Raw genomic sequence first — 25,620 nt, forward strand, 5'->3', positions numbered from 1 at the left:
GGCGAGCAGCTCCAGCGACCGTTACAAAACCGATTCAAGAAATTGTAAATCCTCTGGTACGTGCTAGCACCTCTGGTACAGGCCTTACCGGGCCACGTCCTCACGGAGAGTCGCGGAGACCACAGGCGTCGCGCGAGCGCGAACGCTGGTCCTCTGTGGGGCGACGACCTTGGTGCCGAAAGCGGTGGATGCCTTCATTGAGAGAGCCATTGTATCGATCTGAGGTGTGCGGAAATTTCTGGGACACCGCTGATCAGGGTGCCTCCAGGCTACTAGGGTCTTATCAGGATTCAGATCCCCAAACCCCTAAAAATGTGAAACCTTTTTCTAGGATCAGGGAGTGCAGGAACCCTCCAGGGGTCAGGGATTTGTAGGGCTTCTCTGTGCCGGTTTGCACTTGCGCCTCCGTGCTCACTTCCGTGAAAATTCCCTCCAGTCGCCTTCGAATTGCGCATTTAATAAGGTTATGTCACAACCGGTGGCGGAGGAAGAAGTGTTTGACGCCAATCCAGCAGGTGCTGTTCAATCAGTTGCTGTTCCCAATAACTTTTGACCTGCGGCGAAATAATCATTGGAAAATTGGTGTCTGGTGATAATAAAAACGACCGCTTTCACGACATGATTGGGGAATCGGCTGAGCAAACATGTGCATGAAGACTCTCAGACACCTCCATGGTTATTCGCTTATTGTGTGAACTGTAAACAGACGATTGTCGTGGCTTTCGCATCTTCGTTGTCGGGACTTACGATTAGGAACACAATGTTACACTTTTGCGACCTAATTGCTCTCACTATCAGACATGTTGGCATATGCTGTCCCTCCAAAGATATTCTATTGCGTAATTTTGATGAAGGGCTGGCACACACAGGTCACATGCTAGGAGCAGAAGGCAACGCTGCATTGGTCGAGGTTATTCAGGTGCTGCTCTCATCCTGCCTTCCCTGAGGGCGTGCCCAATCAGGTCCTGTGCTTTGTTCCAATTGCTGTGTGCAAGTCACGAGCGAGTGAAACCGGTTTGTTGCTTGACTGAGCACCACGCCTAATATCAGCGTTTTCCAGCGGTAAATTGCCTTGCATGCATCCAAGAGCGTCTGGCAGCAGGAACTTCTCACATCTGCGCTCTCGCAGCAACTTGCATGGCAGAGATCAGGGGCTGGGTAGCAATTTGGCCATATAGCATGCCTGAAATTTGTATGATTGGCCGCCCAGGCGCGGCTGAACACCATGATTGGCAAATCGTCAGGCTTTGTGGAGACTCTGCCCGCGCAGATCCAGGCGCGCATCCAGGTGAGCACCAAGTTCCTCTGCCAGCATATTCTGTGCAGGTATTAGCGTGCACATATTGACATTCTAGTTACCAGCACCAAGACATTTTCTAGGCTGAGCATCGTATAGCAGCATGCATAGCAGGGATGAGCCACTCACAGCACATGCCTGGTTCTGGCAAAGGAGCACTCAGTCACTGCGACTCTTGAAAGACAGGTGATGCGCAGACACTAAACCCCCGTGTCATTGCGTGAGCCTGAATTTTCAAACTAAACTCAGATGCATTTTTTCTGTCTGTGCAGGCGCTGCAAGATCTGCAGGAGAGCCATGACGAGCACGAGAGTGAGTACCAGAAGGAGCTGAAAGCGCTGCAGGCCAAGTACGACGCCCTTTACGGTGAGTCTTTCTACATTTCCTGATCCTTCTTATAAGTATACTGCGCTTATGTCAATGCGCTGCTCTGATCAGGCAGCCTGACTTGTTGCCGACTTCGCTGGTCCTGTACATGATGCCCTCAGCGTAACTTCCCGTCCTGCATGTGTGGCTGTATCTGTTCTGAGGCCATGGCCTTCGCTCGGTGTCCTGCTTCTGCACGGTTGGGAAGTTGCCTGACTGAAGTGACTTGTGCTGTATGACCTCTGTGCCAGAGCATGGTGCATTGTGTTCTGACTGAGGATCGCTAGCCTGCACGCCCTTCTCATATACTTGCAGACGTTGGCTTGCTCACGCTCAGAACCATAGACAGGGCATGGTCTGAGGTTATCTGAGGACGGCGTAGAATTTGCTAGGAACATCACAATTTGCTATGAACATCACAATATTGCCATGCTAGCCCAGGCGCAACAAATTACTTGAGCCATAAGGTTCTGGCCGCCTTTTGGCTACATAAACAAAAAACGAAAATTTGCGAATTTCTCCTTCCAGCAAGTAGAGGCAAGATAGAGTCATTCTGAAGGTGGCCGTATTTGTTCCATCTTCCTGGCACCTTCCATTGGCAAGATATGCGCCTGTTGCACCACACTTGGAGTAGTTCTTGGGGGAAGCATGTTCTTTGATTGATTTTGATGCCAAGCAGGAGCACGCTGTGTTTTGTTTGCCATGAGAGTGTTTTTTCTTCAGAATAATAGTTGAAGTGTCTGTGGATGCAGCGCCGCTGTATGAGGAGCGCAAGGCGATTGTGAACGGCGAAAAAGAAGTCCCCGCGCCAAAAGAGGCCGAGGGCAAGGCCAAGGAGGAGGAGGGGGTCCCCGCGGGCATCCCCGAGTTCTGGCTCGGCGTCCTGCGCGCCAACCGCGTCATCGGCGAGTCGGTGAGTGACTCATTCTTGCATAGGATCCCCTTACATGCAAGATATGCTCCTTGGCCCAGTGTGGAGTGTCTGAGGATCTCATTTACCGCCAGCATGTTTAGTCAGGTGCAACCCCTTGTCTAGCAAGAAGGGAAGCACATGTGATCTTGTAATCCGGCACAATGCACAGCACCACTTGCGAATTGACGAGCTGTACATCGTGACGGCAAGCGATGGTGCATGAGTTTGCCGTGCTCTGTGGCTGTTGGCAAAGCTTTCATTGTTGTTCCTAGGGCAGCAAAGGAGCATATTACCTAGTTGCCTGAGTTCCAGTCAGTAAAGAAGGCAGTGGTGTTGTTTGCACCCGATCCGCATTATGTCTTTCCAACTCGAGCTCAGGTCTGCTACCCAGGCTGGGCTGCATGTGACAATCAGGGAATCTCTTTATCGTGAACTCAGTTCCGTGATTTTGCGATGCTTTCGGGGCCGCCAATATCTTCAGAGGGCCAAAGTGATTGATAGCGCTATTCTGCATGGCTACCGCAGAAGGAGCCATTCTCACCATGCTGTGATGGGTGTGCTGAGATCGCCGGTGCTGTGTTTTAAAATGGCCTGGAGCACCTGACTCAGCACTGGTCGCGTCCTTAAACATTTTTTCTTGCAAATCCGAGTTTCTTTTTGGCTCTGCCGGTGCTGCTGTCAGTAAACGACAGGGTTGTGCTGAAACCCCTGACTGACAACAGCGTGCTTTTTTCGTTGAAATTTTGCATTTTTGTATCCGAATTTGAATGCCTGTGAGCTGCGCAGCTGTCGGAGAAGGACGAGGAGGTGCTGAAGCACCTGACTGACATCAGCGTTGCTGAGCTGGCGCCCGAGGCTGATGAGGACGGCGATGAGATTGGCGGCTTCAAGCTCATCTTCCACTTCTCCCCCAACCCCTTTTTCGACCAACCCACCCTGGTGCGCACATTTTTCATCTTTCCCATCGTTTCGATTTTCTCAATATGGGACTCTGAGGCCCTTGTAAAGAGAGGTTTGAGATTATTTGGGAGTATTCGCTGTACTTCCACTTCTCCCCCGACCCTTTCTCCGACCAATCCGCCCTGGTGCGTTGTCATCCGTGCAGCAGAGCATATACACATAATCCAGCAGGATACATGATGCTGTCTTTCTGGCGGAGTCTTTAGTTTTGGGTCTTGTTTGTTACCGTTGGGGCACGGCATGCGCCCAAACCCCTTCTTTGGCCAACCTGTACTGGGGTGCCTGTCGCATGGTTCCCTGATTGATTAGAGAGCAAGTAACAAGGCAGTCTTGAATCGGTCTCTGGTGCACGCTAGTCTGAAAGTAATCGTCCCAGAAAAAGATATTGTTCAGGGCATTTGCTCTGGTACGGTGTTCATCCTCGGAGGAAATGCCAGGCCAGGTCTCACAAGTGGAATGCAGAAGATTGGCATTAAATATTTCCAGGGCTGCTTGAAAGGTGCATTGTTGGTTTGGCGGCACAACAACGTGCGCCGTGCTTTATTGCATGTGCAGGAAAACCCTTGCCCCTCTGCTTTCCCAATGCCGCCTGCCGGGATTGTTCCTCGGCTGTGATTGTGACTCCTGACTCTTGATTGTGACAAGGCTTTTGGCGGCAAAAAATATCGGTTAGTGCTCAAAGGTCTGTGATAATTTGCACAGCATCTTTCTTGTCTTGGCATGTAGTTGGGGAAGAACTTTTGTTGAGCATGGGGCGTTTTTGAGCACCTCCTTAGGTGGAGGGACAACCCTTCCTCGTATGTGCCGAGCTCCGGCTAGCTGTGTGCTGATCTTTGTGCATTTTTTCATTATAACGGTAAACGAGCAGACACGTGCCAAAACAGGCCTAGGCGGCAGCCATGAACGCGGGATGACATGATGGTTGTTTCGCATGTGCAGGAGAAGACGTACTACATTTACGAGGAGGATGGCGAGCCGATGCTGCACCGCGCGGAGGGAACCAAGATCGACTGGGCCACCGGCAAAAACCCCACCGTCAAGGTGCCTCCCCGCTGCCATCTAGTGCCTGCCACTTGGGTCTTGCATTTGCCCTGTGCTCCCTGCTATGCAGAGCAATTCTCACCTGAAGAGCAGTGAAAGTTGGATGAGGTGTGACACATTTGGGGGCAATCAATGTTGCAAAGTCCTTCAAGTGGCCATTGCTCACTGGCGCTGCCGAGACTGATGGCCAATGAAGCCAGCAGGAACGCCAGTGACCAATTGCTACGGAAGGGGCTCGCAAAAATGGTTTCTTTGTCGCATGTATTCTTCTGTGTGATGTATGTGGGGCTGGGGCCGCACAAGGCACTGATTGGCTTCACAGCATGTTCCCTCAGGGACAGAATACGGGCATTCGTCCTGTAGGGGTCAACACATGTGAGATTATGGCAGCTCCATAGAGGGGCTCATCACTGTGCTGCAGAAGCAAGGGGGCACAATGGGGCAAGTGCTTTTGCGGCGCTTGTCGGACGTAGGGTTCAGGAGTATTGGTGACATACATCCAAGGTATCTGAGGGGGTGGTTCATGCGTGTTCTCAGGTGATGCGCAAGAAGGCCAAGCCCGGCAAGGGCGGCCGCGGAACAGCGCCCAAGATGCTCACGAAGCTCGAGCCCGTGCCCTCCTTCTTCAACTTCTTCACTCCTCCCCAGGTATCACTACATCCCACCCATCTGCAGCTCTATCACCCATTTACTACACCTGGACCCTGGAAGTAAGATAGTCCTCTGTGACTTTCGAGACAAGGATGCAAGTACAAGTGCGCTTTAGCACATGGACCTCTTTTTATTTGACTGTCAGTCACTCGCTTGTGGCTTCCTACTTCCTCAAGACACCTGCACAGGTACACGTGTCAAATTGGCATGTCCCATTCATCCTTTAAGTGCAGCTTGTCTGCAGGACGCATCTTGCCTCTTGGCAGAAGAGCGTGTAAGAATAGTGACAATAATTCGGATAGAAGCACAAATGGATTGGCACTGTGGTTGGCAGTGCATGCACGCTTGCACTGCCCCGAGTGGTCCTGGATGTTACTGGCAATGTCTGGCAGTGTCCCAGCAGCTGCAGATGACTAACAATGTGTCATGCAATGACTACAGGAGCCTGAAGAGGATGAGGAGATTGATGAGGAGGATTTAGAGGAGCTGCGCAACGCCCTCGAGGAGGACTTTGAGATCGGGTAAGCGCCCCTTACAATCGTATGCTTACCCTTGCAATATGGGCGTTAGGAGGACGTCTATGGTGTAGGGTGAAAAGGCTGTAAATGTTGAGTGCTTCTCTGTATGGCTGAAGCCCGGGCTCGTCAGTGCGTCGTTTAGATGAAATTGCTTGTGGAGGGTTTTGAAGGTGGGTGCGCGCTCAATTTGATTGTTCTGGTAGTGCTTTTTGTTGTGTCTGTGTCGCCGCCCAGTTTTGCTGTAGCTTGACCGGGCTCCATCGAAATAGAATACATGTGAGAGTCGGACAGCAGTTCCCCACATTTGGTACTGCCCGCATCTTGTGACCTGATCACATAGGGGTCTTCCTGGTGGTTTTCCAGAATTGTGTCTGCCTTGAAGTTGAAAACGATGGTTGTCATGCCAGGGAGACGATCCGCACTCGCATAATTCCCCACGCGGTCAAGTGGTACACGGGGGAGGCGAATGAGGATGACGAGGACGATGACGAGGATGATGACGAGGACGATGACGTCGACGAAGACGACGATGAGGTCAGCACAAACCTCCGATGAACAAGGCAAAGAGAGAACCTGAGACTGTGCGAGCACCAGATAGAAGAACGGGCTACCTTGCAATTTATGAGCAGTGCGTGTAAATGACAGAACACCTCCTGGCAAGGAGTACGGTTGATGCATCGCCAGCAAGCATCCGCGGATGGCTGCAGTAGATTCAACTTACTGCTTTCTTTGTGGCAAGTTCTCCTTTTTTTCCTTTTTCCCCTCTTGAGAAGCCTCCCACACAACTCAAGAGATGATGATATCTCTTGTGCAGTAGATTCAACTTACTGCTTTCTTTGTGGCAAGTTCTCCTTTTTTTCCTTTTTCCCCTCTTGAGAAGCCTCCTACACAACTCAAGAGATGATGATATCTCTTGTCGACTCAAAGTGTCTTCCAACTGCTTCACAGGTCTCGAGAAGGAATCGCCACTTTTGGGTATTGCAAGGGTGTCTGACAGGGGGAATGCTGTGTACACAGGACGATGACGAGGACGATGACGAGGATGCGGCTGATGAGAAGGAGATCAAGCAGGCGCTCAAGGGCGGTGAGGTGTGCTGCCAGTAGACAGAGCCTGCATGGTTTCAAATCCGAAATTTCAAATCACCCAAGTCAAGTGGGGCTCCTGTGTGGACCCTGGTTGGTGCGCAGAGGGTGCTGTGTAACACTGTGTACAGGGCACACCGCCAGTGATCGAGTAGGGGCTTATTTTTTCAATTTCGCTAGGTACTGGGTGGCGGAGCTGAGAGAAAGAGACAAGCGGTGTGTATATTTCTGGCTGGCTGACTGTGTGCACCCATGCACAACTGATCACAGGCTGGCAGGTTGCTCATGCCATTGAAAGTGTTCGGCGTGACTTGCCTTCTGTGTAGAAGGGCAGTGCCGTGCTCTCTTTAGGAGGATCTTGCTGTGCGTGTGATGTCGTCTGTCCTGGACCTCACCTTTTTGTTGTACTCTTTTTGCAGGGAGATAAGGGCGAGAAGCCTCCGGAGTGCAAGCAACAATGAGCCCGGTCAAGCAGGAAAATTCCAGGTGTCTAAAACAAGGACCATATGGCCTGTGGACGAGAGAGGGAGCTGACAGGGAAAAGCTTTGCAGCAGAAAATTAAGCTGACTTAATATTTGCCAGTTCATTGTTCCAGGCAAAGCGGGTGCCAGCAGGGTGCCTCTAAGCAGTACATAAGTGTGTTTGTTTTATTGCAAGCGGGGCCGGGGTTGCAAGTAAACAACATGGGGTTTCTTGCGCAAATTTGAGGACAGGAAACGGATCGGTTGATTCCATTGTATGCAGGAAGTAGTGCCTGTGAGCGTGCAATTGAGACACTAGCAATGCTTTTGATTAGTATTGGGCTTGAAGTGACTCCAGGATCACCTCCCAATTTAAATTATGATCAAGAACATCATAGTGTAATACATGCACAGCGGCATCATGCGCATCTGCCACACAATGCACACATCGCACAAATGGACATGTCTTCGAAAATAAGGCTGCCATCCCCAGCTGCAGGATAGTCATAAGTGATGGCAATTGTCAGTCAATCTGACGACACAGAATATCAACTTACACATACTATGTAGCTATAGAGAGATGCAGAGCAAACGCCAGAAATGAAAGAAAGGGCAAGTGATCACTGGTGAATATCATCCAGCAAGCAGACAACAATCTTACAGCCATACAAGCCGTATGTTGCATGACCCTTCAGACTTTGAAGAGCAAACTCAAAACTCAGAGATCTCTGCCCTAGTCATTTCTGGACCTCGGAGCGACATTTCCTTCTGCGTTGCGCCCAGAGTAGAAGGCACTGTCGCCCTAAGCCCATCCAGTCAAAGTCAGTAGCACCACAGCAATTGAGCAGTCCACATTCTCAAATGCCAACAGCAAACAGCGCCTCATTAAGGCCTCTGATAAGCGCTTTGGCGTTCAGGAAGAGCGAGTGGTTGTCAGCCCACTTGTGCTGTGCCCACTGCTCTTCCCTAGAGCCGCCGCTGTCGTGAGGCTCGGCAATAGGCAAGCACTGTGCGCGCTGCGAATGCAGCGTGGCATGTGCCGCACGCACCGGTGGTCCCCCTTCCAGACATGAAATGCGCGATGTTTACTAAATAAGCGGTGGGAGATCCATGGCCGGCACGCAATGGAAATTACGTGGCAAGGGTCATTGGAGGAAGGCATGCATCCAGGCGAGTGAGCACAAAAAAATCACAGGAGGTGCCCATTTGCGTATTTATCCAGGTCGCCAGTAGAAATGGGCCTTGTGATTGTAAGAAAAGGTGCCCAGGGTGCTCGTGAGATATACGATGACCAAGGCTGATCGAGCCTGCATACAGCGGGGCCCTCTGTGTGAGCCTAAGAGGCATTGACACCTTGAACAGCCTGAAGCAGAACAGAGGTGGGTCCCACTGAACATGAATGTATTGCAAGCATCAGGCTGACAGATCATTGATGCGCAGCAAGCATATCCGTATGAGGGTGTGGACTGTGCCCAAGAGCAAATCAGACAGTTTCAATTGACTGTTGGAACTGTGCCGCCAAGCAAAACAAAGAGCTTTTCAAGACGTATGTCAACGTTGAAGTGACTGGAGAAAGGGTCCTTCGAACACATTCTTTGCTGCAGTCCAACCTCCATATATAACCTCCATAGATCTGAATTTCCTAATACAAGTTCAGCCTGCCACCCTTATGCAGCGACTTGCATTGAATGATCAAAGTCGCCATAGTGCATGCGCATGCGCTGCCTGCATGCACATGGCCGGCATATTGGGACCGAGCCTGTCATCATGATCAGGGCAAGTGCCCTGAGCTTTGATGCCTAGGCTGATCTCTGCGCCTGGCAGGGTGCCACTAGCAGCCTGGCTGCCAGCTGCCAATGTGCTCAGCAGCCAGCAATTTGCCAGCTGCCAGCTCACATTGTGCTGACTACGAGTCAGAGCTCGAGCTCGGAGCTGCAGCGGTCAAGAAAACACCTGTAGGAATCTATGGCCATCACAGAACCACATTTCCAAATGAATTGATAATGATAATGCATTTACTTGCCAGTGCCTTGCACAGTCCTCAGTTCCTGTGCCAGGACCAGCCTATGCCCAAAGCATAGCCACTTTCGCCAAAATAAATGTATGTGCAGCAAGTTTACGGCATTCCCTCCTGAATATATTGTCATGCTCAGGAGTGTCTCAAACTGTTGGCAGTAGTGGAAAACTTGAACTGACTGCCTTGCAACACTCTGCAAGCTTGTTTGGGCTGCATCTTCATCACTGTTGGGTACTGACTGGCTGGAAGTTACTGTACAAGGCGCGTTGCAGCGGAGATCTCCACAAGCTGCTTGCCTGCTTGAGCTCTCAATTACCAAGCCAAGTTAAAGATCACAAGAACAGGTGGGCAAGCTTGTCGAGCTGCGTGCTTCAGTGTCACCGCTGAAACTTGGCTGCCTTGCTTGCCATCCCTTCTGTATCGGCTGGTTTCAGTTGGGGTTTTGCTGTTATGCAGTGGCTTTGATGTTGAAGAAAACTGATTAAAAGGGGATGCAACAGGTGTAATACAGAAGATCACTTACCTCTGGATAACTCTCCTTGTTGTCGGCCTTGCATCCACTGGACCCAGCTGGTGCTCTGCTGCGTGGTACGTATGACCTGGACGCACAGTACCGAAGGCGAGAGACTTGTTCCCAACCTGTGGGCTGCGCCTGGAACGCTTTGTTGCATGCCGCAATCGCTTGCATATGCCTTGGCTTCGAGCATCAAGCAGGCTTGGAGTAGTGTGGGGTGATGTGAAGTAAAGAGGTTTGATAGTGCAAGGTTTGTTCACCTTGCTTGTGCAGACCGGTTCTAAAACAAGTACTCAACCAACCTATTTTGTTGTGCAGGAAGGCATCTATGACACCGTCCAAGAAAGGTTGGTCTGCCTCCAGTCTGCTTGTGTGAGACGGTCCCCATGACCTTGCAGTAGCTTTGGCGGACTGTCCGTCTAGTTTTATGGACAGGTGGCAATATCATCGTGACAGCCAGTTTAGCAGCAGCTGGTTCCTTCAGGTGCTAATCTGTGTGTGTTGCATATGATCTGATGCTGTGACAGTGAAAAATGCACTTTTGTAGGCTTCGACAATGTCATCTGAGAAGTGGTTCAAGTATGGGGAGCAGCTTCAGCGAGCCGAGACTGACCCTGACGGCCACCTCAACCTCGAACAGCTCGCAGCCACGCTTGGCCTCGACCCCAAGACGCTTCAGCTCGACGGCGTCCTCAGAGCCTACAGCCCCAGCGGCTACACCTTCACTGCCATACAAGGCGGTGACAACAGCGATTCTGCAATCATTGTGACGGGCAACCCTGCAACGGGTGCGTTGTGCGTTTCCCAGCCTCCATGTTCAGCTAGTCAGCAGCGTGTGTCCTGTAGTCTACATGGAAGCTCTCACTGCAACTCAGTTGAACTCGGTCAGCGCAGAGTAACTCCAACAGGCAGCAGCATTACCTGAACTCAGCTTGCGCCGTGCTAGCCGTTGGCTGTGTAGCCTGTTGGGCATACTGCAAGCTCTCACTGTATTCCAGTTGAATCGAATCAACGCACAGTGACTTCCACTGGCAGCAGCACCAGCTGAGTTCAGCTCGAGCCGTCCTGGACTGGCTGGTGCTCTTTCAGTACAGGCCTTGTTGGGCTGCCGCTGGGTCTGGTAGCACACAAGGCGAAAGCGCTTCACCTAGGCTCTCTATGGTGGCACCTAGCAACAACTCTAAAATGATGCCCTGTTTTGCTTACCGTGCAGCACACCTCCTCACGCTTTATGAGGTGGTGACATACCCCGTCGCGCAGCTCACCCAGCGACTCAGCCCCCGCTCTTCGGCCAGCAAAACGCAGCCCAGTCAGCCCAGGACCTTTTCGGACATTCTGCCATGGCCGGACTTCATCGCGGGCTGCATGGCGTTGCTCGGCAGCCTGGACAACAGTGAGCGCATCTATAACGCACCAAGCGGCCGCATACTGCCCAGCGCATCGCACACAGTACGGTCAGCAGCGGACGAGGCTGAGGTCAGGGGCCGGGTCCTCAGCCTGCTAGACAGCATCAACGACGTTGCGGAGGTGCTGGGCATCCCTGTGGAGTGCACAAGCGGGGGCAGCGGACGCAGCAGCTCCTTCACAGACCTGGTGGTGCGGCTGACAGGCTCGGCCACCAACCCTGCGCACCTCAGCGCCCTCATTCTCGCGGCTGGAGAGGTCAAGGGCAACTGGCAGTTCGAGCTGGAGCGCGGTGAAACCCTGGAGGCGGCGCTGCATGACCCCAAGCGAATCGTCAAGATCGTGCTGGCTGTGCAGCAGGTGAGGCTGCAAGCTTTTAACTGAATGCGTTGTAAGTTGGTGTCTGGCTGCATGCAGTTTGTGAATGTGTTGCTGCATGCATGCGCCAAGCATGAACAAGATTGCTGGCTGTTAGGCAGCCTTGCAGCAGATGGTCTCAATCTCTATCGTTGTGTAACATATTTGGTACGTCGCTCAATGCAACACCTGGACTGCAGGTGTACGGCGATGCTGTGTTTGATGAGGCTCCCATGCTCATCCTCACCAACTACCATGTCACCGTGTTCCTCAAGCGCAGCGCAGACGTCCAGGACAAGCGTCTGTGGGCTTCGCCTCCCATCTGGTGGGACAGCACAGACCCACCTGCACGCGCATGCTGGCTCTACTCTCTAGAGCAGGCTCACAGCATGCGTGCAATGAAGCAGAAGCTGCCGCGATTCGCTGTGCCCCCCACAATGAAAGGGTACCACATTCCAGCGCAGTCGCAGCTGGATCAGCCGGTTGTGCAGGATGCTGGCACAGGACTGAGGCGCAGCTCGCGAGCTCGCACGGCTACCCTCCGCTTGCAAGCGACCAGCGCTTCTGGCAAGGGATATGAGCTGGACAGCCTGGCAGCCCGGCAGTCACCAGCCTCAGCCGCATCAGCCGTCAGCGCCGCACCTAGCAGCAGTGGCAGCGCACCGCCCGCCGACCCGGTGCTGCCCTTAGCAGATCTGGCCATCACTGATAAGCTGCTTGGCGCAGGCCAGTTTGGGCATGTCCTCCAGGTAATTTAGCAATATATGCATGAGTGAGCAAGCTTCTGTCACCAATCAACTTATATAGTCGCAAAATTTTCAAGTCTGGCCACAACCCATGCTGCCTAGTGGGCCAAAGGTCTGTGGCACTGTGATCTAGCGGCCGGTCAGTCGTTGCTGCATACAGAATTTGGACTTGCTGCTTGTTTACTGTGACCCATCTCTGGTGCAGGGAAGCTACTGCATGCAGCCTGTGGCAGTGAAGCTGTATCACCGCCAAGTAAGTGGTGCGACTGCGGCATACGAGAACGAGAAGCAAGCCTACCAGGCTCTGGAACAGCTGCAGGGTTCAGCCATCCCCAACTTCTTCGGCTATGGCATGCTCGCGCACACCGCGGTGCCTGTCATCGTGACATCTGTTGCTGGCACTGCCCTGCGGGAGGGAGCCCGTGTGCCGCCGTCGCTGCACAAACCCATGCGGGATGCGCTCAAGGCGTTCCATGATGCAGGAGCTGCTCATGGAGATGTGCGGCTTGCCAACTTCCTGGTTGAAGAGCAGAGCGGCATCGTGCGTCTGGCTGACTTGGGAAGCACAGTCCTCAGGGCCACCAAAGACCAGCAGAAGGCGGAGCAAAAGAAATTGGCGTCATTGCTGGCGTGAATGGACACTGCCACGGACATGAACCTTGTGTGGCAAAGCTAGCAGCTGCAAGGATGCATTGTCTGATACATGCCAGCATTGAATGGGCCACACTGTAACATGCTGGTCCAGGGGCCTAGATGCAGTGAGTGTGTCTGGGAGGTAATGCCGGCCCAGCCGCTTGGATGCGACAGAGTTCAAAGCTGGGGTAGAGCGGTCACTGATGGGAGGTCTGTCCGGCTTACTTGTTGGGCAACAGGGGGAGCAGTAGGGAAGCCAGTGAAGTGATAATTGTTAGAGTAATTCACATGCACACGTCCAAGCCTGCCTTGACGGTGAGCTTGTGCTCCTTTGCCTGCCAGATCCTAAACACACCCACTGCTCTGCCTCCATGTCATCTTGTAGGCTCAGGGTGCTCTATAGCCTGCCACGTGTGGTACAACATGTCATTACATGCGGTTGCTTGTTGTTTTGCATGTCATGCAAATGTATGCCAACTCTGAATCTGCAAACAAAGCACCGGCACCGACGTGCCCTAGCTGTCTAGAACCTTATGAGCCCATGATGTGCCCAAGTGGCGGGTATAGACATGCATGTTTCTACAAGCGACACTACCGCTGCTATAGAAAGTAGTGCCCTTCTCCACACAAACAGATGACCAACAAAACAATGTATCTCAATAGGCACGGGCAGATGCACACGCACACACGGTCACTAAGAGAGCAAAGATATAAGCAAAACAAAAATCTCTATCTTTCCCTTTTCGTCGCATGTCAGAGGACTGCATCCTGAACCTCCCTAACACCAGAGAAACAAAGCAACTCCAATCGCAGCCCAAAATCACTGAGCTTCGTCAAACCTGCCAACAAAAGATTTTGACGGCTCCATTGTCTCCTGTAGGCACCCAGCATTCAGCTGCACCTGAAATGTGCAAGATAATCGAACATAAAAAGCTGACCTTCGGATGTCCCCAACATGACAAATACCATGTCAAAAGCTACACAAACAATACTTCTGTTCCTTGGACACACGTCCACCCGCCCTTTCACTTTTCTGATTTGGAGACCAAACGTCTGCACCCTGAACGCGACAGACACAAACAGAGGAGAGCATGATCGTGCAATTGCTTCTAGAGAAGCAGGAGTGTCTGTCTATCACACAAACGAGCTCCCCCCAAGTATGCATCAAGCTGCGAAAACCCAAATGAAGAGCTCCAAGAACCATGAGATATCTGCATCCTGTCTATCCAGCTGATGCCCTCTTGCCAACATTCAGACAGGAGTTCAAATGCAAGTACGCCACAGCCCCCCACACGCCTTAATATCTCAAATGCTGACCCCTCAGGACCCCTCTCCGTGTCCTTGTCTCCTTCCAGAGGCTCAAATCAGGCAATTTCTGTATTTGTTGTTCTTCTCCCCGGAAGCTTCCGCTGCAGCTTCCTTCACAGCGTGGAAGGACTGGACGGCCGGTCATACTCTGCGTCGTCCATCCTGGGGCGTTTCCGCAAGTGTTCCTCGTCATCGCTGCCCCCTGAAATATAACCACACCATTGCTGATTCTTCTGAACCCAATCGTGTCTACCATTACCAGAGGCAACAGGCAGCCGGCACACTTTAAACCCTGGAGCCTGATCCCCCTTTTTACTTACTGCAGTACTCGTTGTGAAACCCGCAATAAATAAACATTTTGGCCAAAAAGGGTCTATAATCAAGACCCTATCTACCAAGACACAAATCAACGGTAATTTTGAGACCAGTTGTTGGGCAAGCTTGCTGCCAGGACTGGCCTGCCCATACTGGGCTTTAGCATCCCGAAAAACTTCTTCTTCTAGACCTTTTTCTCCGCCTGCAAAAGAGAAAGTCACTCACCTGCGTCGTGGGAGTGCCCAGGTTCTCTAAAAGCCTGGGGGTCCCATTCTGTCCTTACAAATTGTGCTGGGCAAGCAAGCCCCCACCCTAATTAGCCAAACCTTCGGCCAAGGGGAATGATATAGAAACGTTTCCAGAAACCCACCTGCGTTTGTGGGGGGTTGTTGAGGCCCGGGGGCCCCAGTCTGCCCAAAGCAGGCAAAAACCCCCCTAACCCTATTTTCACAACCCATGATCAAGGGATTCAGCAGAGATATCATTACGTGCGTTGTGGGCGTGCCCGGATGCCTGTTGATTCTAAGTACTTTGAATACTATCAAACCGTGGGTTCCTATATAGTGTACGTCAGGAGGGAGGGGACTGTCGAATGAAGCTCACCTGCATCGTGGGGGCGCCCGGATGCTGGGGGGTTGTCAAGTCCGGGGGGTCCCATCCTGCCCACAGATGTGGTGCTGGGCAGGGAGGGCAGCCCGCTCAGGTTGAGACTGCTGAGGCTGCCGTTGCACATGAGGCTCCCTCCTGACATCATCGCACCGGCCTGCAGCTGCAAAAATCCCAAGACAAAATTTCAAACTCCCGATTCAAATCTCATTTCTGGTAACGTACTGGGTAAGATGCTGCTCAATTATACATACGTATGCGTCAGTCATTCCATGTCTATGGAGGTTGCGAGCCTGTAGTCGATGAACAAAAACCCCGCTGGACAGCCTATAGTACATACGCTGTTGGCGCCCCTGAGAGATGTTCAGTCATGATTGCAGTGCATGCAAAATTCATTTGACGCCAAGCAATGGTCAATCTGCACCATCTGCAGCAGTCGGCAGCATGCTTGACTTCTTAGGACATGGTTTAGGAGATGCCATTATTGTACTCAATACTCCCTTCTAGGCAGGCTATCACTTGTTTGCACTCCCTGTAAGGATGCGTCTCACGAGCTATAAGGAAGCCCTAGCGGAGAAGGGAACGCGCACCGGCAGGCCGCTGGAGTTGTCCATGGCGGATGAGTTTAGGGCCTGCCAATTCAAAGCTGCCATTATCGACGCAGCGTCCGCGTGCGGCAGCGGGCGCCCACCTGGCACACACAAATTCAAATTTGAAATTCAAATAAGGGAGTCCAGAAGCTCACATTTCTGGGAGCTGTCCGAGCCTTGATGGGTCTCGTGGTATCTTCTTTAGCCAAGGGCACCGCAAGTACCCTTGGGGGGAATTCCCCATGTGATCATCACTTCATCAATTCTGTGTAATAAGTAGATGTTTCCATTCAAGCCTCTGATACGCAGAAAAATGAAAAGAGTGGCAGTCAAGCTGTTTGTACATGCACCATAGCCTGACAATCTGTATCAGCACTTGTTGCAGAAAGAGGCTGTCCTTGAATTTATCCGGGATAGGGTAACCATCTGATGGCATTAATTTGACTGCAGGCAGGAATTCAAACAAAGTTTTTTCTGGAGCAGGACGGAGTGCAGGGGCGAGAAAAGGAGTTCAGGGGTGGTCGCACCATCGCCAAAGGGGCGTTGCGTCAGGAATTGGAAAGGGTTTCGTTCCTGGTCGCCCGTGGCCTGCCCATGCCCTGCCCGCTCAGGCTCTTCGGGCAGCCCGCCCCTGCCCGCCTGCCCTTGCCCCTGTTCAGTCAACACCCAGTCAGCCAGGGTGACAGCCGTTCCCACATTCAATTCACAGCACATACCACTGTTGTTTTCGTTCACTTTGATTGTTGCATGATAGGGAACACCGCTTTCCTCCTCACCTTTGATTATCCTCCCCACCTTCAAATCGGGAAATATAAACAAAATATAGGAGAGCCAAAATAGAAGCCAATCTGCCCCTGCCATTGTCTAGTCAACATCCAGTGAGCCTGGGTGATTCCAAATGATGCTCCTCAACTAACCTGAAATATATAAAATTGATACATTTTTTTTTCTGAGCGGCTGCCACACATTTGGCTGGATCACTCGCGACGCCGTCCTTCCATAAATATCTGGCGCTGGCCTTGCCTGCATATCTGCCCTTTGCTTCTAGGCTTGGGGCATTGCAGTGCCCGGTTCCCTTTTGATGCTTCTTACCACTGCATAGAATTACTCAGCAGACCGACTGAGGGTGACTCACCGCTGAGGTGGTGGCCGGCCGGTAGCGCATGTACTGCCGGAAGAGGCTCATGGGATTGTAGGGGTCAACCGCGTGGCCGCCAGCTTCAGGGTCGTGCTTCTGTTTCGGCGCGCCATCATGCCGATTCCACTCGCCTGCATTCATTTTTAAAAACTGTTTTGATTCCAGAGAATTTAATTTTTGGGATTTCAAGCCCACACGCACAATGCACGGACAGACAAGTCTTCAGGCTAAGCAGACCATTAATAGCTCTAGGCACAAGAATTTCACTCACCTGGAAGGTGTTGACAGGACATTCAGTACCGAACATTCCTGTACACCCATGTAAAATGGGGCAATTGACCATTGCCCTCTCTTATGGCAAAAATACCACGTGACAAATTAAAGCCGGGGGTTTGGATAGCCTAGAATACAGCCGGGGGCTTGTCGAGTCTGCTTCCTTTGGGCCGAACACACTCAACAAGGCACACTCCACGACGCATGGGGTCTCATTGCGCTGTGCATGATATGCTCATTCAGGATATTATGTAACAGAGGCGCGCACCCTGCAGGGAGACTGCCCCATTCTCAGCCTCATCGTGGTGATGCATCCTGCCCAGATCCTGCAAGCAAAGCAGGACAGGCGATGAATAATACGCCAGGACTTTCTTTTCTCCCCGTTTGGCCTTGTTCAGATCTGCTGCGATGCTCTTAACCTCTTAAGACGTCTTTTTCTCTCCATTTGGCCTTGTTCAGATTGGCTGCGATGCTCTCAACCACTTAACTCTTCTTTTTCTTTCCATTTGGCCTTGTACAGATCTGCTGCGATGCTCTCAACCTGTTAAGTACTTTCGAGAAATGAAGAGGCTGATCACCTCCTTTCAGAGCTTCTTGCCATTGCATTGCTCCTTGATCTCACTTCACAGGCATAAGCGCTTTGCTTTGACATAAAAAAATGTAATCAGGACGCATGTTTTTCCTGCCAAGAGGCGAGTGCTTCTGCAGACAAGTTGCAGTCACAGGCTGCCAAGTTTCCCTTGTTGGACTCGCCAGATCCAAGCAAGGCCCAATTCGCCCATGGGCACGATGCTCGATTTTTGTGTCGCCCTTGCACCTTTCTGGCCGGGCCGAAAGATCTGGAACAATAAATTGGAGAACCTGAACCATAATTAACCATAAGCAGGAGGGAACGCGCACCGACATGGCAGCGTCCAGCGTGGCGTCCGGGCCCATGCCGTTGCCAGCATCCACCTCAGCGCCCTGCGAAAACTGCATGACCCCAGAATATTTAGGGTCAGGGGTGTCAAAAAAGAACTCTTGCATGTCTTTGTGAGAGGACATGCCAGATACCGGCTCACAGCGCAAACTGGCAAGCTGCAGCCTCATGCAGCAGCGATATCACGCTCAAACATATGTACATGGTGTCACTATGATACCATTGCAAGCTAAGCTGGAGAATCTCCAGTCCCCACATGCCTGTCATGCACTGGTGAGCAAATCCCTCCCACGTGCTCATGGCGACATTGAGATTCAACCCTTGTCTTTCTCGTCTTCCCTACAAAGTTGAAGCCTCGCATGTCGCAAGATGTATGGAAAATGATAATACCCCACCTGCACGATCTGCTCCAGGGTCTCAAAGTGGCGGTTGCCGAGGGTGAATATCATCCACCCCGGGTGCTGCTCGTCCCACCAGCAGCGTGTGGCGGCCTCTGCAACCTCGTTCACCTGGTCACAGCAATCGCACGGTCAGCTTTTATTGCATGCTTACTAATGCTGGGTACTCATTTGTAATATCAATCAATTACTTGCTTGCTCATCCTCTATACTTGTTCCGAATAAGAACTAGAAAGGGCCCTTCATTGCATCTCCTGCATTCCTCCATATGTACCAATGGCTTTTTCTCCTTTGCTGTCCTATCTAGATGGGCCCTCAAAGCGCTCTGCTGTGGTCAGCATGGAGCCACCAAGTTGTGCTGATTTTGTGTCGTGCATAATGTAGTCCTCATAACCATCAAACACGCTCTATTTTATCAGGTACATGCTGTATCAGGGATTCACAGGGCCGAAGAAGTGAGGATATTCACAGGGATCAACCCCAAGAGGCAAAGCAACGCAAGCCGTGCCTGCTTGCGCTGCTGTGGCATCTAGTGCTCGCAGGGGGATGACCTTCATGGAATCTACTGATACAAGGGTTTTTAGGGTTATACCACAAAGATTAGGGTTTTAGGGGCAATAAATTGCGTAAACCTGCTTGTGCTGCTGGGGGCAGCTGGTGCTCACAGGGGATGTATTCTCAAGGACTCGACTGGATTAGGGGTGTTCAAGGGGTTAATATTACAGAAGATAAGGGATTTCAGCGTCAATAATTCACGCGCCTGCTTGCGTTGCTGCGGCAGCTGTTGCTCGCAGGGGATGACTTTCATCGAGTCGCCGTCGCCCTCAGCCCGGTTTTGAATCAGCGCCACCGGGCAGTCAGGCCGCACCTGACCAATCACCACATCATCAAGATTTCATTCATTCTAAAATCTAAAATTAAAACTGAAACTTTGAGCAAAACGTCAACCCTGGCATTCCTTGTGACACTTGATGTTGCTGGTAGACGCCAATATCCAGTCAAGCTCGTCACTTGCATCCCCGCCGTGATAAAATGGTGTTTTGGCCTCCGCAAAGAGCTCATCAGGGCCCACAGGCATGGTTAGAATCAAATCAGAAAGTCTTTGAAAGGACAGAATCCATTCCTACAACTGTAACTTCGTGAGAATTCCTGGACCCCAGTTCGGGTAATCTGGAGTGACCACAGTTCATTCAGAAGCGCACCTCCCCGAGCGAGCAGGAGTAGAGCAGCCCGACAGCCATATTCTTCTGGTACCATGCGCGCATGCGGTTATCCACCTGTACGCGCATGCATACAGACAATTTGTATAAAAGTGAATGTATATATAATAAAATAACAAAATAATATATCTAAAAATAAAAATAAAATAAAATAGGGGCTACAATAAAAAAATGCCACGGCCCCCTGGACGCGGGGATGAGTGTGTTCAGTGATCTGCCGTGCCAGCTAAAAAGGCCGCCGGACATTACGCTCCGACCCAAGCCCGGCAACTCATGTGGCAATATGCAGATGCTGGTATGCGCAGAGCTGGATTGTGATGCTTGTGCTCTACCATTATTGTGGCATCACCGCGGTCTTTATGTGTGTATACTGTCCTGATTTCGGATCTTGAATGTGCACGGTGGGGCCCTTGCCTGCACGTGCACGACAGTATTGCCCTAGTCGCAGTCAGCAAGCTGCTTATCACCGTCCCTCAAATTCTGACCCCTGATTCCCCTCAACCCCACCGTCTTTGGGGTTCAGGGTGAACTCTGAAGAAAAAAAAGAAAAAAAAAAGATAAGGGATTCTGTGACAGAAATAAGCTGCACCTGCACGGCGGTCTTGGCGTGGTCGCATGCGGCGTCCCACTTCTCCTTGGACAGTTTGAGGAGCTGCTTGATGCGCTGCTGCAAGTGCCCATCAGCCTCGCTCAAACGCGCCAGCGCCTGGAACTCCCGAACCTTTGTAATCCTGCGAACGCCCACATTGAACCCTCATTAGTGCATGAGAAGTCAGCCCTCTTAACACAAGCAGATGCACGTGTCCAGCGTTTCCATTCTCAGAAGATTTGATATCAAGCATGTCCCCCACAATTGTGAAATGCCTTAGGGCGCCAGAGCCTTTGCAAACCTGCGCATGCGCATGCAAGGGCAGAGCCAATAACTCATGTTCAGCGGCAGCTGGGCCTTATTGGCAGAGCAAAAGTATCAACCCCCGGACCCCCAAAAAGGAGAAAAAGGAATCCCTTGGATCCCTAATTTACGGGGGGCCGCGCACAGGCGGGATGGGCAGCTGAAGCTGGACATCAACAACAGTACTATGATACCAACCCCAGAACCCTAAGGCGAGTAAACAAAGACCCCTCAAAACCCTCACCGGTACAGCTCCGGCGGGATGGGCAGCTGAAGCTGGGCCTCGTCGGCGCTGGTCTTGAGCTCGTTGAGTTTCTTAACCGTCTCCTTGCCGATGTGGTTCAGCTTTGAGATGGGGTCGTCCAGCGACGGGATCTCCTGCTTCTTCAGGTTCTTCGTTCGCTTAGTCACCACCTGCGCGCCCGGCACGCGGCGTCAGCCCATGCAATGCATTAAGATAAGGACACTGATAGCACACAGAGAGTTGCCACATTTTGGCTGGTGCAATGCAACATTAACACTGACCCTTCCATCTGTGGTGACAGGATGACACAGTGCTTTGTTCTACTCTGCATACGCGGACAAGTATGGCATTTCAAAATATGTGGAAAGAAGAGACGTATACAATACCTGTGCGAAAATCTGTGCTGATGCATACTTGGCACCAACAGCAGGCCAAAAAGAGGGAAAGTGGCGGAAAAGGCTTCCCTCTTTTTGAGGGAAACCTTGTATGCTTTGGATCTGGCTCTCAATTTAATTGATGCCGAGAAACCTTGAAAGGTTTCCTGGCATCTGAGACATGGCATAACACGCACCACGAACTCCTCGGAGACGACCGGCCGGATCGGCAAGCGCACTCCCGAGGCCGACAGCGCTCGGCAGACCAGGCGGAACGGCGGCCGCTTTGTGCCGGCGAGCACCGACTCGCTGCTCTCTGTCACCTTCATGTCCCTGCGCAGACCAGGACTGACTTTTATTGTGATGCACGCAGGGGTACGAAGTTAATTATGCATAATGCATGCGCCTAGACATGGTGGAGAAGGTGCCAAGATAGGCCAAGTTGGAAGGCTGTCATAGAAACGCTGCTGCGACGCACCTAAGCCTAATTGGCTTGGATAGGCGTGTAATAATAATAATGATAACATTGCGCTTTGACTGCAACAACTGGCTCTGCTATCAAAGGCCAGGTGAAGGACAGCAATGGATGTATGGACCTCAAAGGTCAGCAAAGGATGAAGCTCCTCTCTTTACAACAACACATACGCCATGTTGGCTATCTCGCCATGTTGGCAATGAGGACCTTCTCTAATCATTGTTTTCAAATCTGATATATACAGCCACAATGAAGCAGCTTTCTCTCCAACTATGGCGCTCGCAATGCTTTCAAGTCTTGCATTCTCTCCCTTTCCCTGATGATGCAGTGGAAGGAGATTACTAACCCGATGGAGACAGAGGGAACGCCATATGGCTCCATACCCTAGGCCGGAACTCTTCCAAGAATAGGCAACAGGAGGGTGACTAACCTGAGGGACACGGAGGGAACGCCGTGGGGGAACTTGAGGACGACCTGCGGGTTCTCCGCATCATTGTTGGCGTTCCCTGCCACCAGCAGCGGCTCGTTGCGCTGGTTGCGCATCACCTGGGCAGAATTACTCATCAGCAGCCTGATCAGGTATGGCGGGGAATGGCCTGCCCAAATACTATGTTTGTGATGCACATTGCATGCGGCAATTGGAGACCGGAGTCTCCGCCAAGAGCCTCCGAACCGCCCCTCAAAAAGCCCCTGTTCTGCCCCGAAAATTCAGATCGGGACTGCAATTTCTAGTTTGAAATTGGCCCCAGGAGGCACAGCAGAGCACCGAAGAGGGTGCTGGGGCATTGCTTGACATCCGTTGACAGAGCAGCGGCGCTGGAAGAGGCACACGAGGTATTGGTAGCAGGGAAGTGGTGGCAAACACGGTGAAGGGGTGTTGATGCTGTTTTACTGATGCTGGTCTGGTATGCAGCCACATGGCGGGCGATAAAGAAATTCAAACAGGTGCACACGGGGTGGAATTCAACAGCATATTTGCTGGATGCAGGGCCTCTGACAGCAGCGGGGTCAAGTGCAGGCTTTGCCTAGGGAATTGCAGTGGCAGCCATCATTAAAGTCCAAGATAGGAAACACTGAGAAAGCCGCCAAAGCACCCTTATCTGCAATCACATCTGCTTTCGGGTGGCAAGCTGACACATTATAGGTTCAGAGTTTTGCCCCGAGGTGAGCAGGGGTGCTCACCTCGCACTCGTCGAGGATCTCCAGCCGCTGCTCTCCGGCCTCTCTACAGCGCGACGTGTACTTGTTGCCGTCCAATATGCACACCTGCGTACGAAAGAATGTTTTTGCGTTAGTAATACATTGCCCACGGTTGATTGGGTCTTTCTTGGAGCTGGCGAGTCCATCAAGGGGTAGGCTTTTGGCAGCCTTCACTGCAGCTTGACTGCAGACGCACCTTGCTTCTGGCAGGAAAAGCGTGTAATAATAATAATAATAATACATTGACCTGTTGCCAGTAACCAAAGAACCTTTTGGTGGGGCACCCTAGCACAGCAGGCATAGCAGGCATGCAAAAAAGACAAGGCCGGGCTTTGGCAAGGGGTCACCAGTCCGATGCAGCACATCCTAACACATCCATGTCTGCAGGGCGCGCCTTGCCTCTTGGCAGGAAAAGCATGTTATAGTAATAATAACAATAACACATCCAAGATGAAAGTTGGGGGCTCAGGTCATTCCACCATGCAGCAGGTTACAGCAGGTGGCACCATCAGACTCCTCACAAAAAGGATGTTCTCGGTCATTGCGGACTGCCTGTCATTGCGGCCGTCATAGTCCCTTGCCCAACATTTTGAATCCAGCATGTTTTGATCAAGAACCAGGGGTCATCACCTCGATGCGGATGCCCTGCACCTCGTCAGACATCCTTTCCCCAGTGTCTGAAATGATGACTTCAATCAGAATGCTGCCCTTACTAAATTCCCTCAAGCCCTGATCAAAGCCTGCCTACCCCTAAAATATAAGAAGCAGGGGTTGTCACCTCGATGCGCATGCCCTGAACCTCGTCGGACATCCGCTCCCCGGTGTCCGCGTCGATGACTTCGACCAGAATGCTGCCCTCGCATTTGGCGAGAAGCTTGTCTCCGACCCAGTACTTGTGCGCGAAGTTGCCCGTGCAGCGTTTGGCCGGGTTGTGCTTGCAGAGCACGCAGGATGCCAGATTGCACCCGTGGTTCCTGCACACAGAAATGAAACGCTCTCAAGGGTCTTCAATGCATGCAGCTGTCGCAACCCCGATTTCATGCTGGTGTGGCATTGCAGGGTAGCGGGCCCATGCTTTGCACAGCAGAAAGGAGCAGTGGTTCTTGTGCTCTGCGTGCAGAATTGGGACGCTCTCACAGGTTAAGATGTGTTGTGCTCCACATTTTCAAGTTGCAGTGGCATTTTGGAGGCACAGTGTCACGAGAGCCCATGCCTGTGGATGGAAGGGCCAGGGCTAAAACTGTGCCTCTGCGCTCATCCTCTGAAAGTAGGCAAGGGGAACAGGCCATTTCCTTTTCACATGCACACAAATGATGCTGTGTTCCAGGTGGTATGGAGGGCTCTTTTGCACACGGCATACTTTTAAGCATGCAGTACACTGACAGAAATGACACTGCGCCCTCGCTATTAGGTCATTGCTATGTCTAATAGCGCCAGCATGCCGGGCGCCTCAGCCCATGCACTTGCTGAAGTCTTCTGCAAAGAAGTGCATGTCAAGAACAGTGCAAACTTGTAGCAAGGATTGAAGTTTGAATTCAAATCTGACCTGCAGTCGTGCACGAAGACGAGCTCCAGGTTGCGGTGCCCATTCTGCGGCTGCGCCAGATCTGGCGTGGCCGGGTATGGCGAGGGGTTAGTCACGCCACCCGGCTGCTGACGTGGCGACGGCTGCCCGCCAGCTCCCTCCTGCTGCGCGGCAGCTGCCTGGGAAGCTGCCTGGGTCACTAGGACCTCCTCCAATGCTTGCCTGACCGCCTGTGATTTCAGCAGAGACAACTACTTGTCAGAAGATTGGACATGACAGTTGACATCCAAGAAGGTACATGCACGGGAGTGCAACCAGCCAGTTGTGATGTCAAGATCCCAGCAAGTCCCTCGGCAAGGGAGGGACTATCCGGAGGCAGGACAGAGCCAAGCGCTGCTGACAGATCTTCAATAGCAAGACAGATATTCACAATTTCAACAACATATGCTGAATTTTACAGCTTCACAGCCCTCATTGCAGATGAATTGAGCAGCAGAAGCATTGAGGACACCAGCAAGGACGGGTGCTTGCTGAGTCATTCATGGGGGTCCAGGGCAGCAATGCTGCAACCCCGCCTATTGAGCAGATTGGCGTCCCAGAGCAGTGACTGATCACAAGGTCCAAGATTGGTAAAAGCCGCGCACCGCTTGTATCACTGCTGGCGGCAGCGCTGTGTCAGGCGCCAAGATTTCGGCTGTTCTGAAGCACACACGCTCCACCTCTCCCTCAGACAGCATCCTGAGGCTTTCCTGTGATGCGCTGGCTGACGTGCCGCCCTTTCCTCACTATTGCTTGCGCAAGCTTTTTGGTTGATGGTGCAGGGAGTCTTTAAAGATGCAGTGGCCCTTTAAATGTGTCCTACTCCCGCCTGCCCTGCACAGCAGGACATCAAGAGGTGTGAACATCGAATCGATGGCAGCCCTGTCTTTCGAATTTACAAGCTAAGACAATGACATTGCATGAGAACCACAACCCGGTAAATTGACTAGACGGTCACCGGCGCAGGTGACAATATTGTATGCACCGCTCGCACAACTCAAATTGGGTGGGCAGATGTGTGTGGGCTCAACAATTGCACAGTCAAAACGCCAAGCGCAAGAATATCTCCCACACAAGCAAACCCTTTTACACATCAGAACAAATATCACCCATCAAATCAATGCAGGTCAATCATGCTTTAG

At 51.9% G+C, this 25,620-nt stretch overlaps 3 protein-coding genes across 3 annotated transcripts; 2 read left to right on the forward strand and 1 right to left on the reverse strand.

The window, feature by feature from the left end:
• Nucleotides 1-425: 425 nt before the first annotated feature.
• COCSUDRAFT_49289 (NAP-domain-containing protein) lies at nucleotides 426-7,709 on the forward strand. The gene is made up of 12 exons (XM_005642808.1): nucleotides 426-515; nucleotides 870-919; nucleotides 1,211-1,288; nucleotides 1,570-1,663; nucleotides 2,416-2,576; nucleotides 3,363-3,515; nucleotides 4,476-4,577; nucleotides 5,115-5,225; nucleotides 5,670-5,749; nucleotides 6,154-6,280; nucleotides 6,764-6,835; nucleotides 7,249-7,709. The coding sequence occupies exons 1-12, from the start codon at nucleotides 467-469 to the stop codon at nucleotides 7,288-7,290; spliced, it is 1,119 nt and encodes a 372-aa protein (XP_005642865.1). The 5' UTR covers nucleotides 426-466; the 3' UTR covers nucleotides 7,291-7,709.
• Nucleotides 7,710-10,378: 2,669 nt separating this feature from the next.
• COCSUDRAFT_60291 (hypothetical protein) lies at nucleotides 10,379-12,963 on the forward strand (the record flags this gene model as incomplete). The annotated part of the gene is made up of 4 exons (XM_005642809.1): nucleotides 10,379-10,610; nucleotides 11,036-11,586; nucleotides 11,784-12,332; nucleotides 12,535-12,963. The coding sequence occupies 4 exons, from the start codon at nucleotides 10,379-10,381 to the stop codon at nucleotides 12,961-12,963; spliced, it is 1,761 nt and encodes a 586-aa protein (XP_005642866.1).
• Nucleotides 12,964-14,383: 1,420 nt separating this feature from the next.
• COCSUDRAFT_45394 (hypothetical protein) lies at nucleotides 14,384-25,176 on the reverse strand (the record flags this gene model as incomplete). The annotated part of the gene is made up of 19 exons (XM_005642810.1): nucleotides 14,384-14,472; nucleotides 15,189-15,354; nucleotides 15,782-15,882; nucleotides 16,309-16,432; nucleotides 16,917-17,050; nucleotides 17,461-17,518; nucleotides 18,093-18,164; nucleotides 18,507-18,620; nucleotides 19,312-19,377; nucleotides 19,712-19,786; nucleotides 20,319-20,460; nucleotides 20,866-21,035; nucleotides 21,437-21,572; nucleotides 22,145-22,260; nucleotides 22,897-22,980; nucleotides 23,545-23,643; nucleotides 23,693-23,888; nucleotides 24,461-24,669; nucleotides 25,084-25,176. 19 exons carry the CDS (start codon nucleotides 25,174-25,176, stop codon nucleotides 14,384-14,386), a joined length of 2,244 nt encoding a protein of 747 aa, XP_005642867.1.
• Between the last annotated feature and the right edge of the window lie 444 nt (nucleotides 25,177-25,620).

The sequence above is a fragment of the Coccomyxa subellipsoidea genome, assembly GCF_000258705.1.
Source record: "Coccomyxa subellipsoidea C-169, whole genome shotgun sequence".
Lineage (NCBI taxonomy): Eukaryota > Viridiplantae > Chlorophyta > Trebouxiophyceae > Coccomyxaceae > Coccomyxa > Coccomyxa subellipsoidea.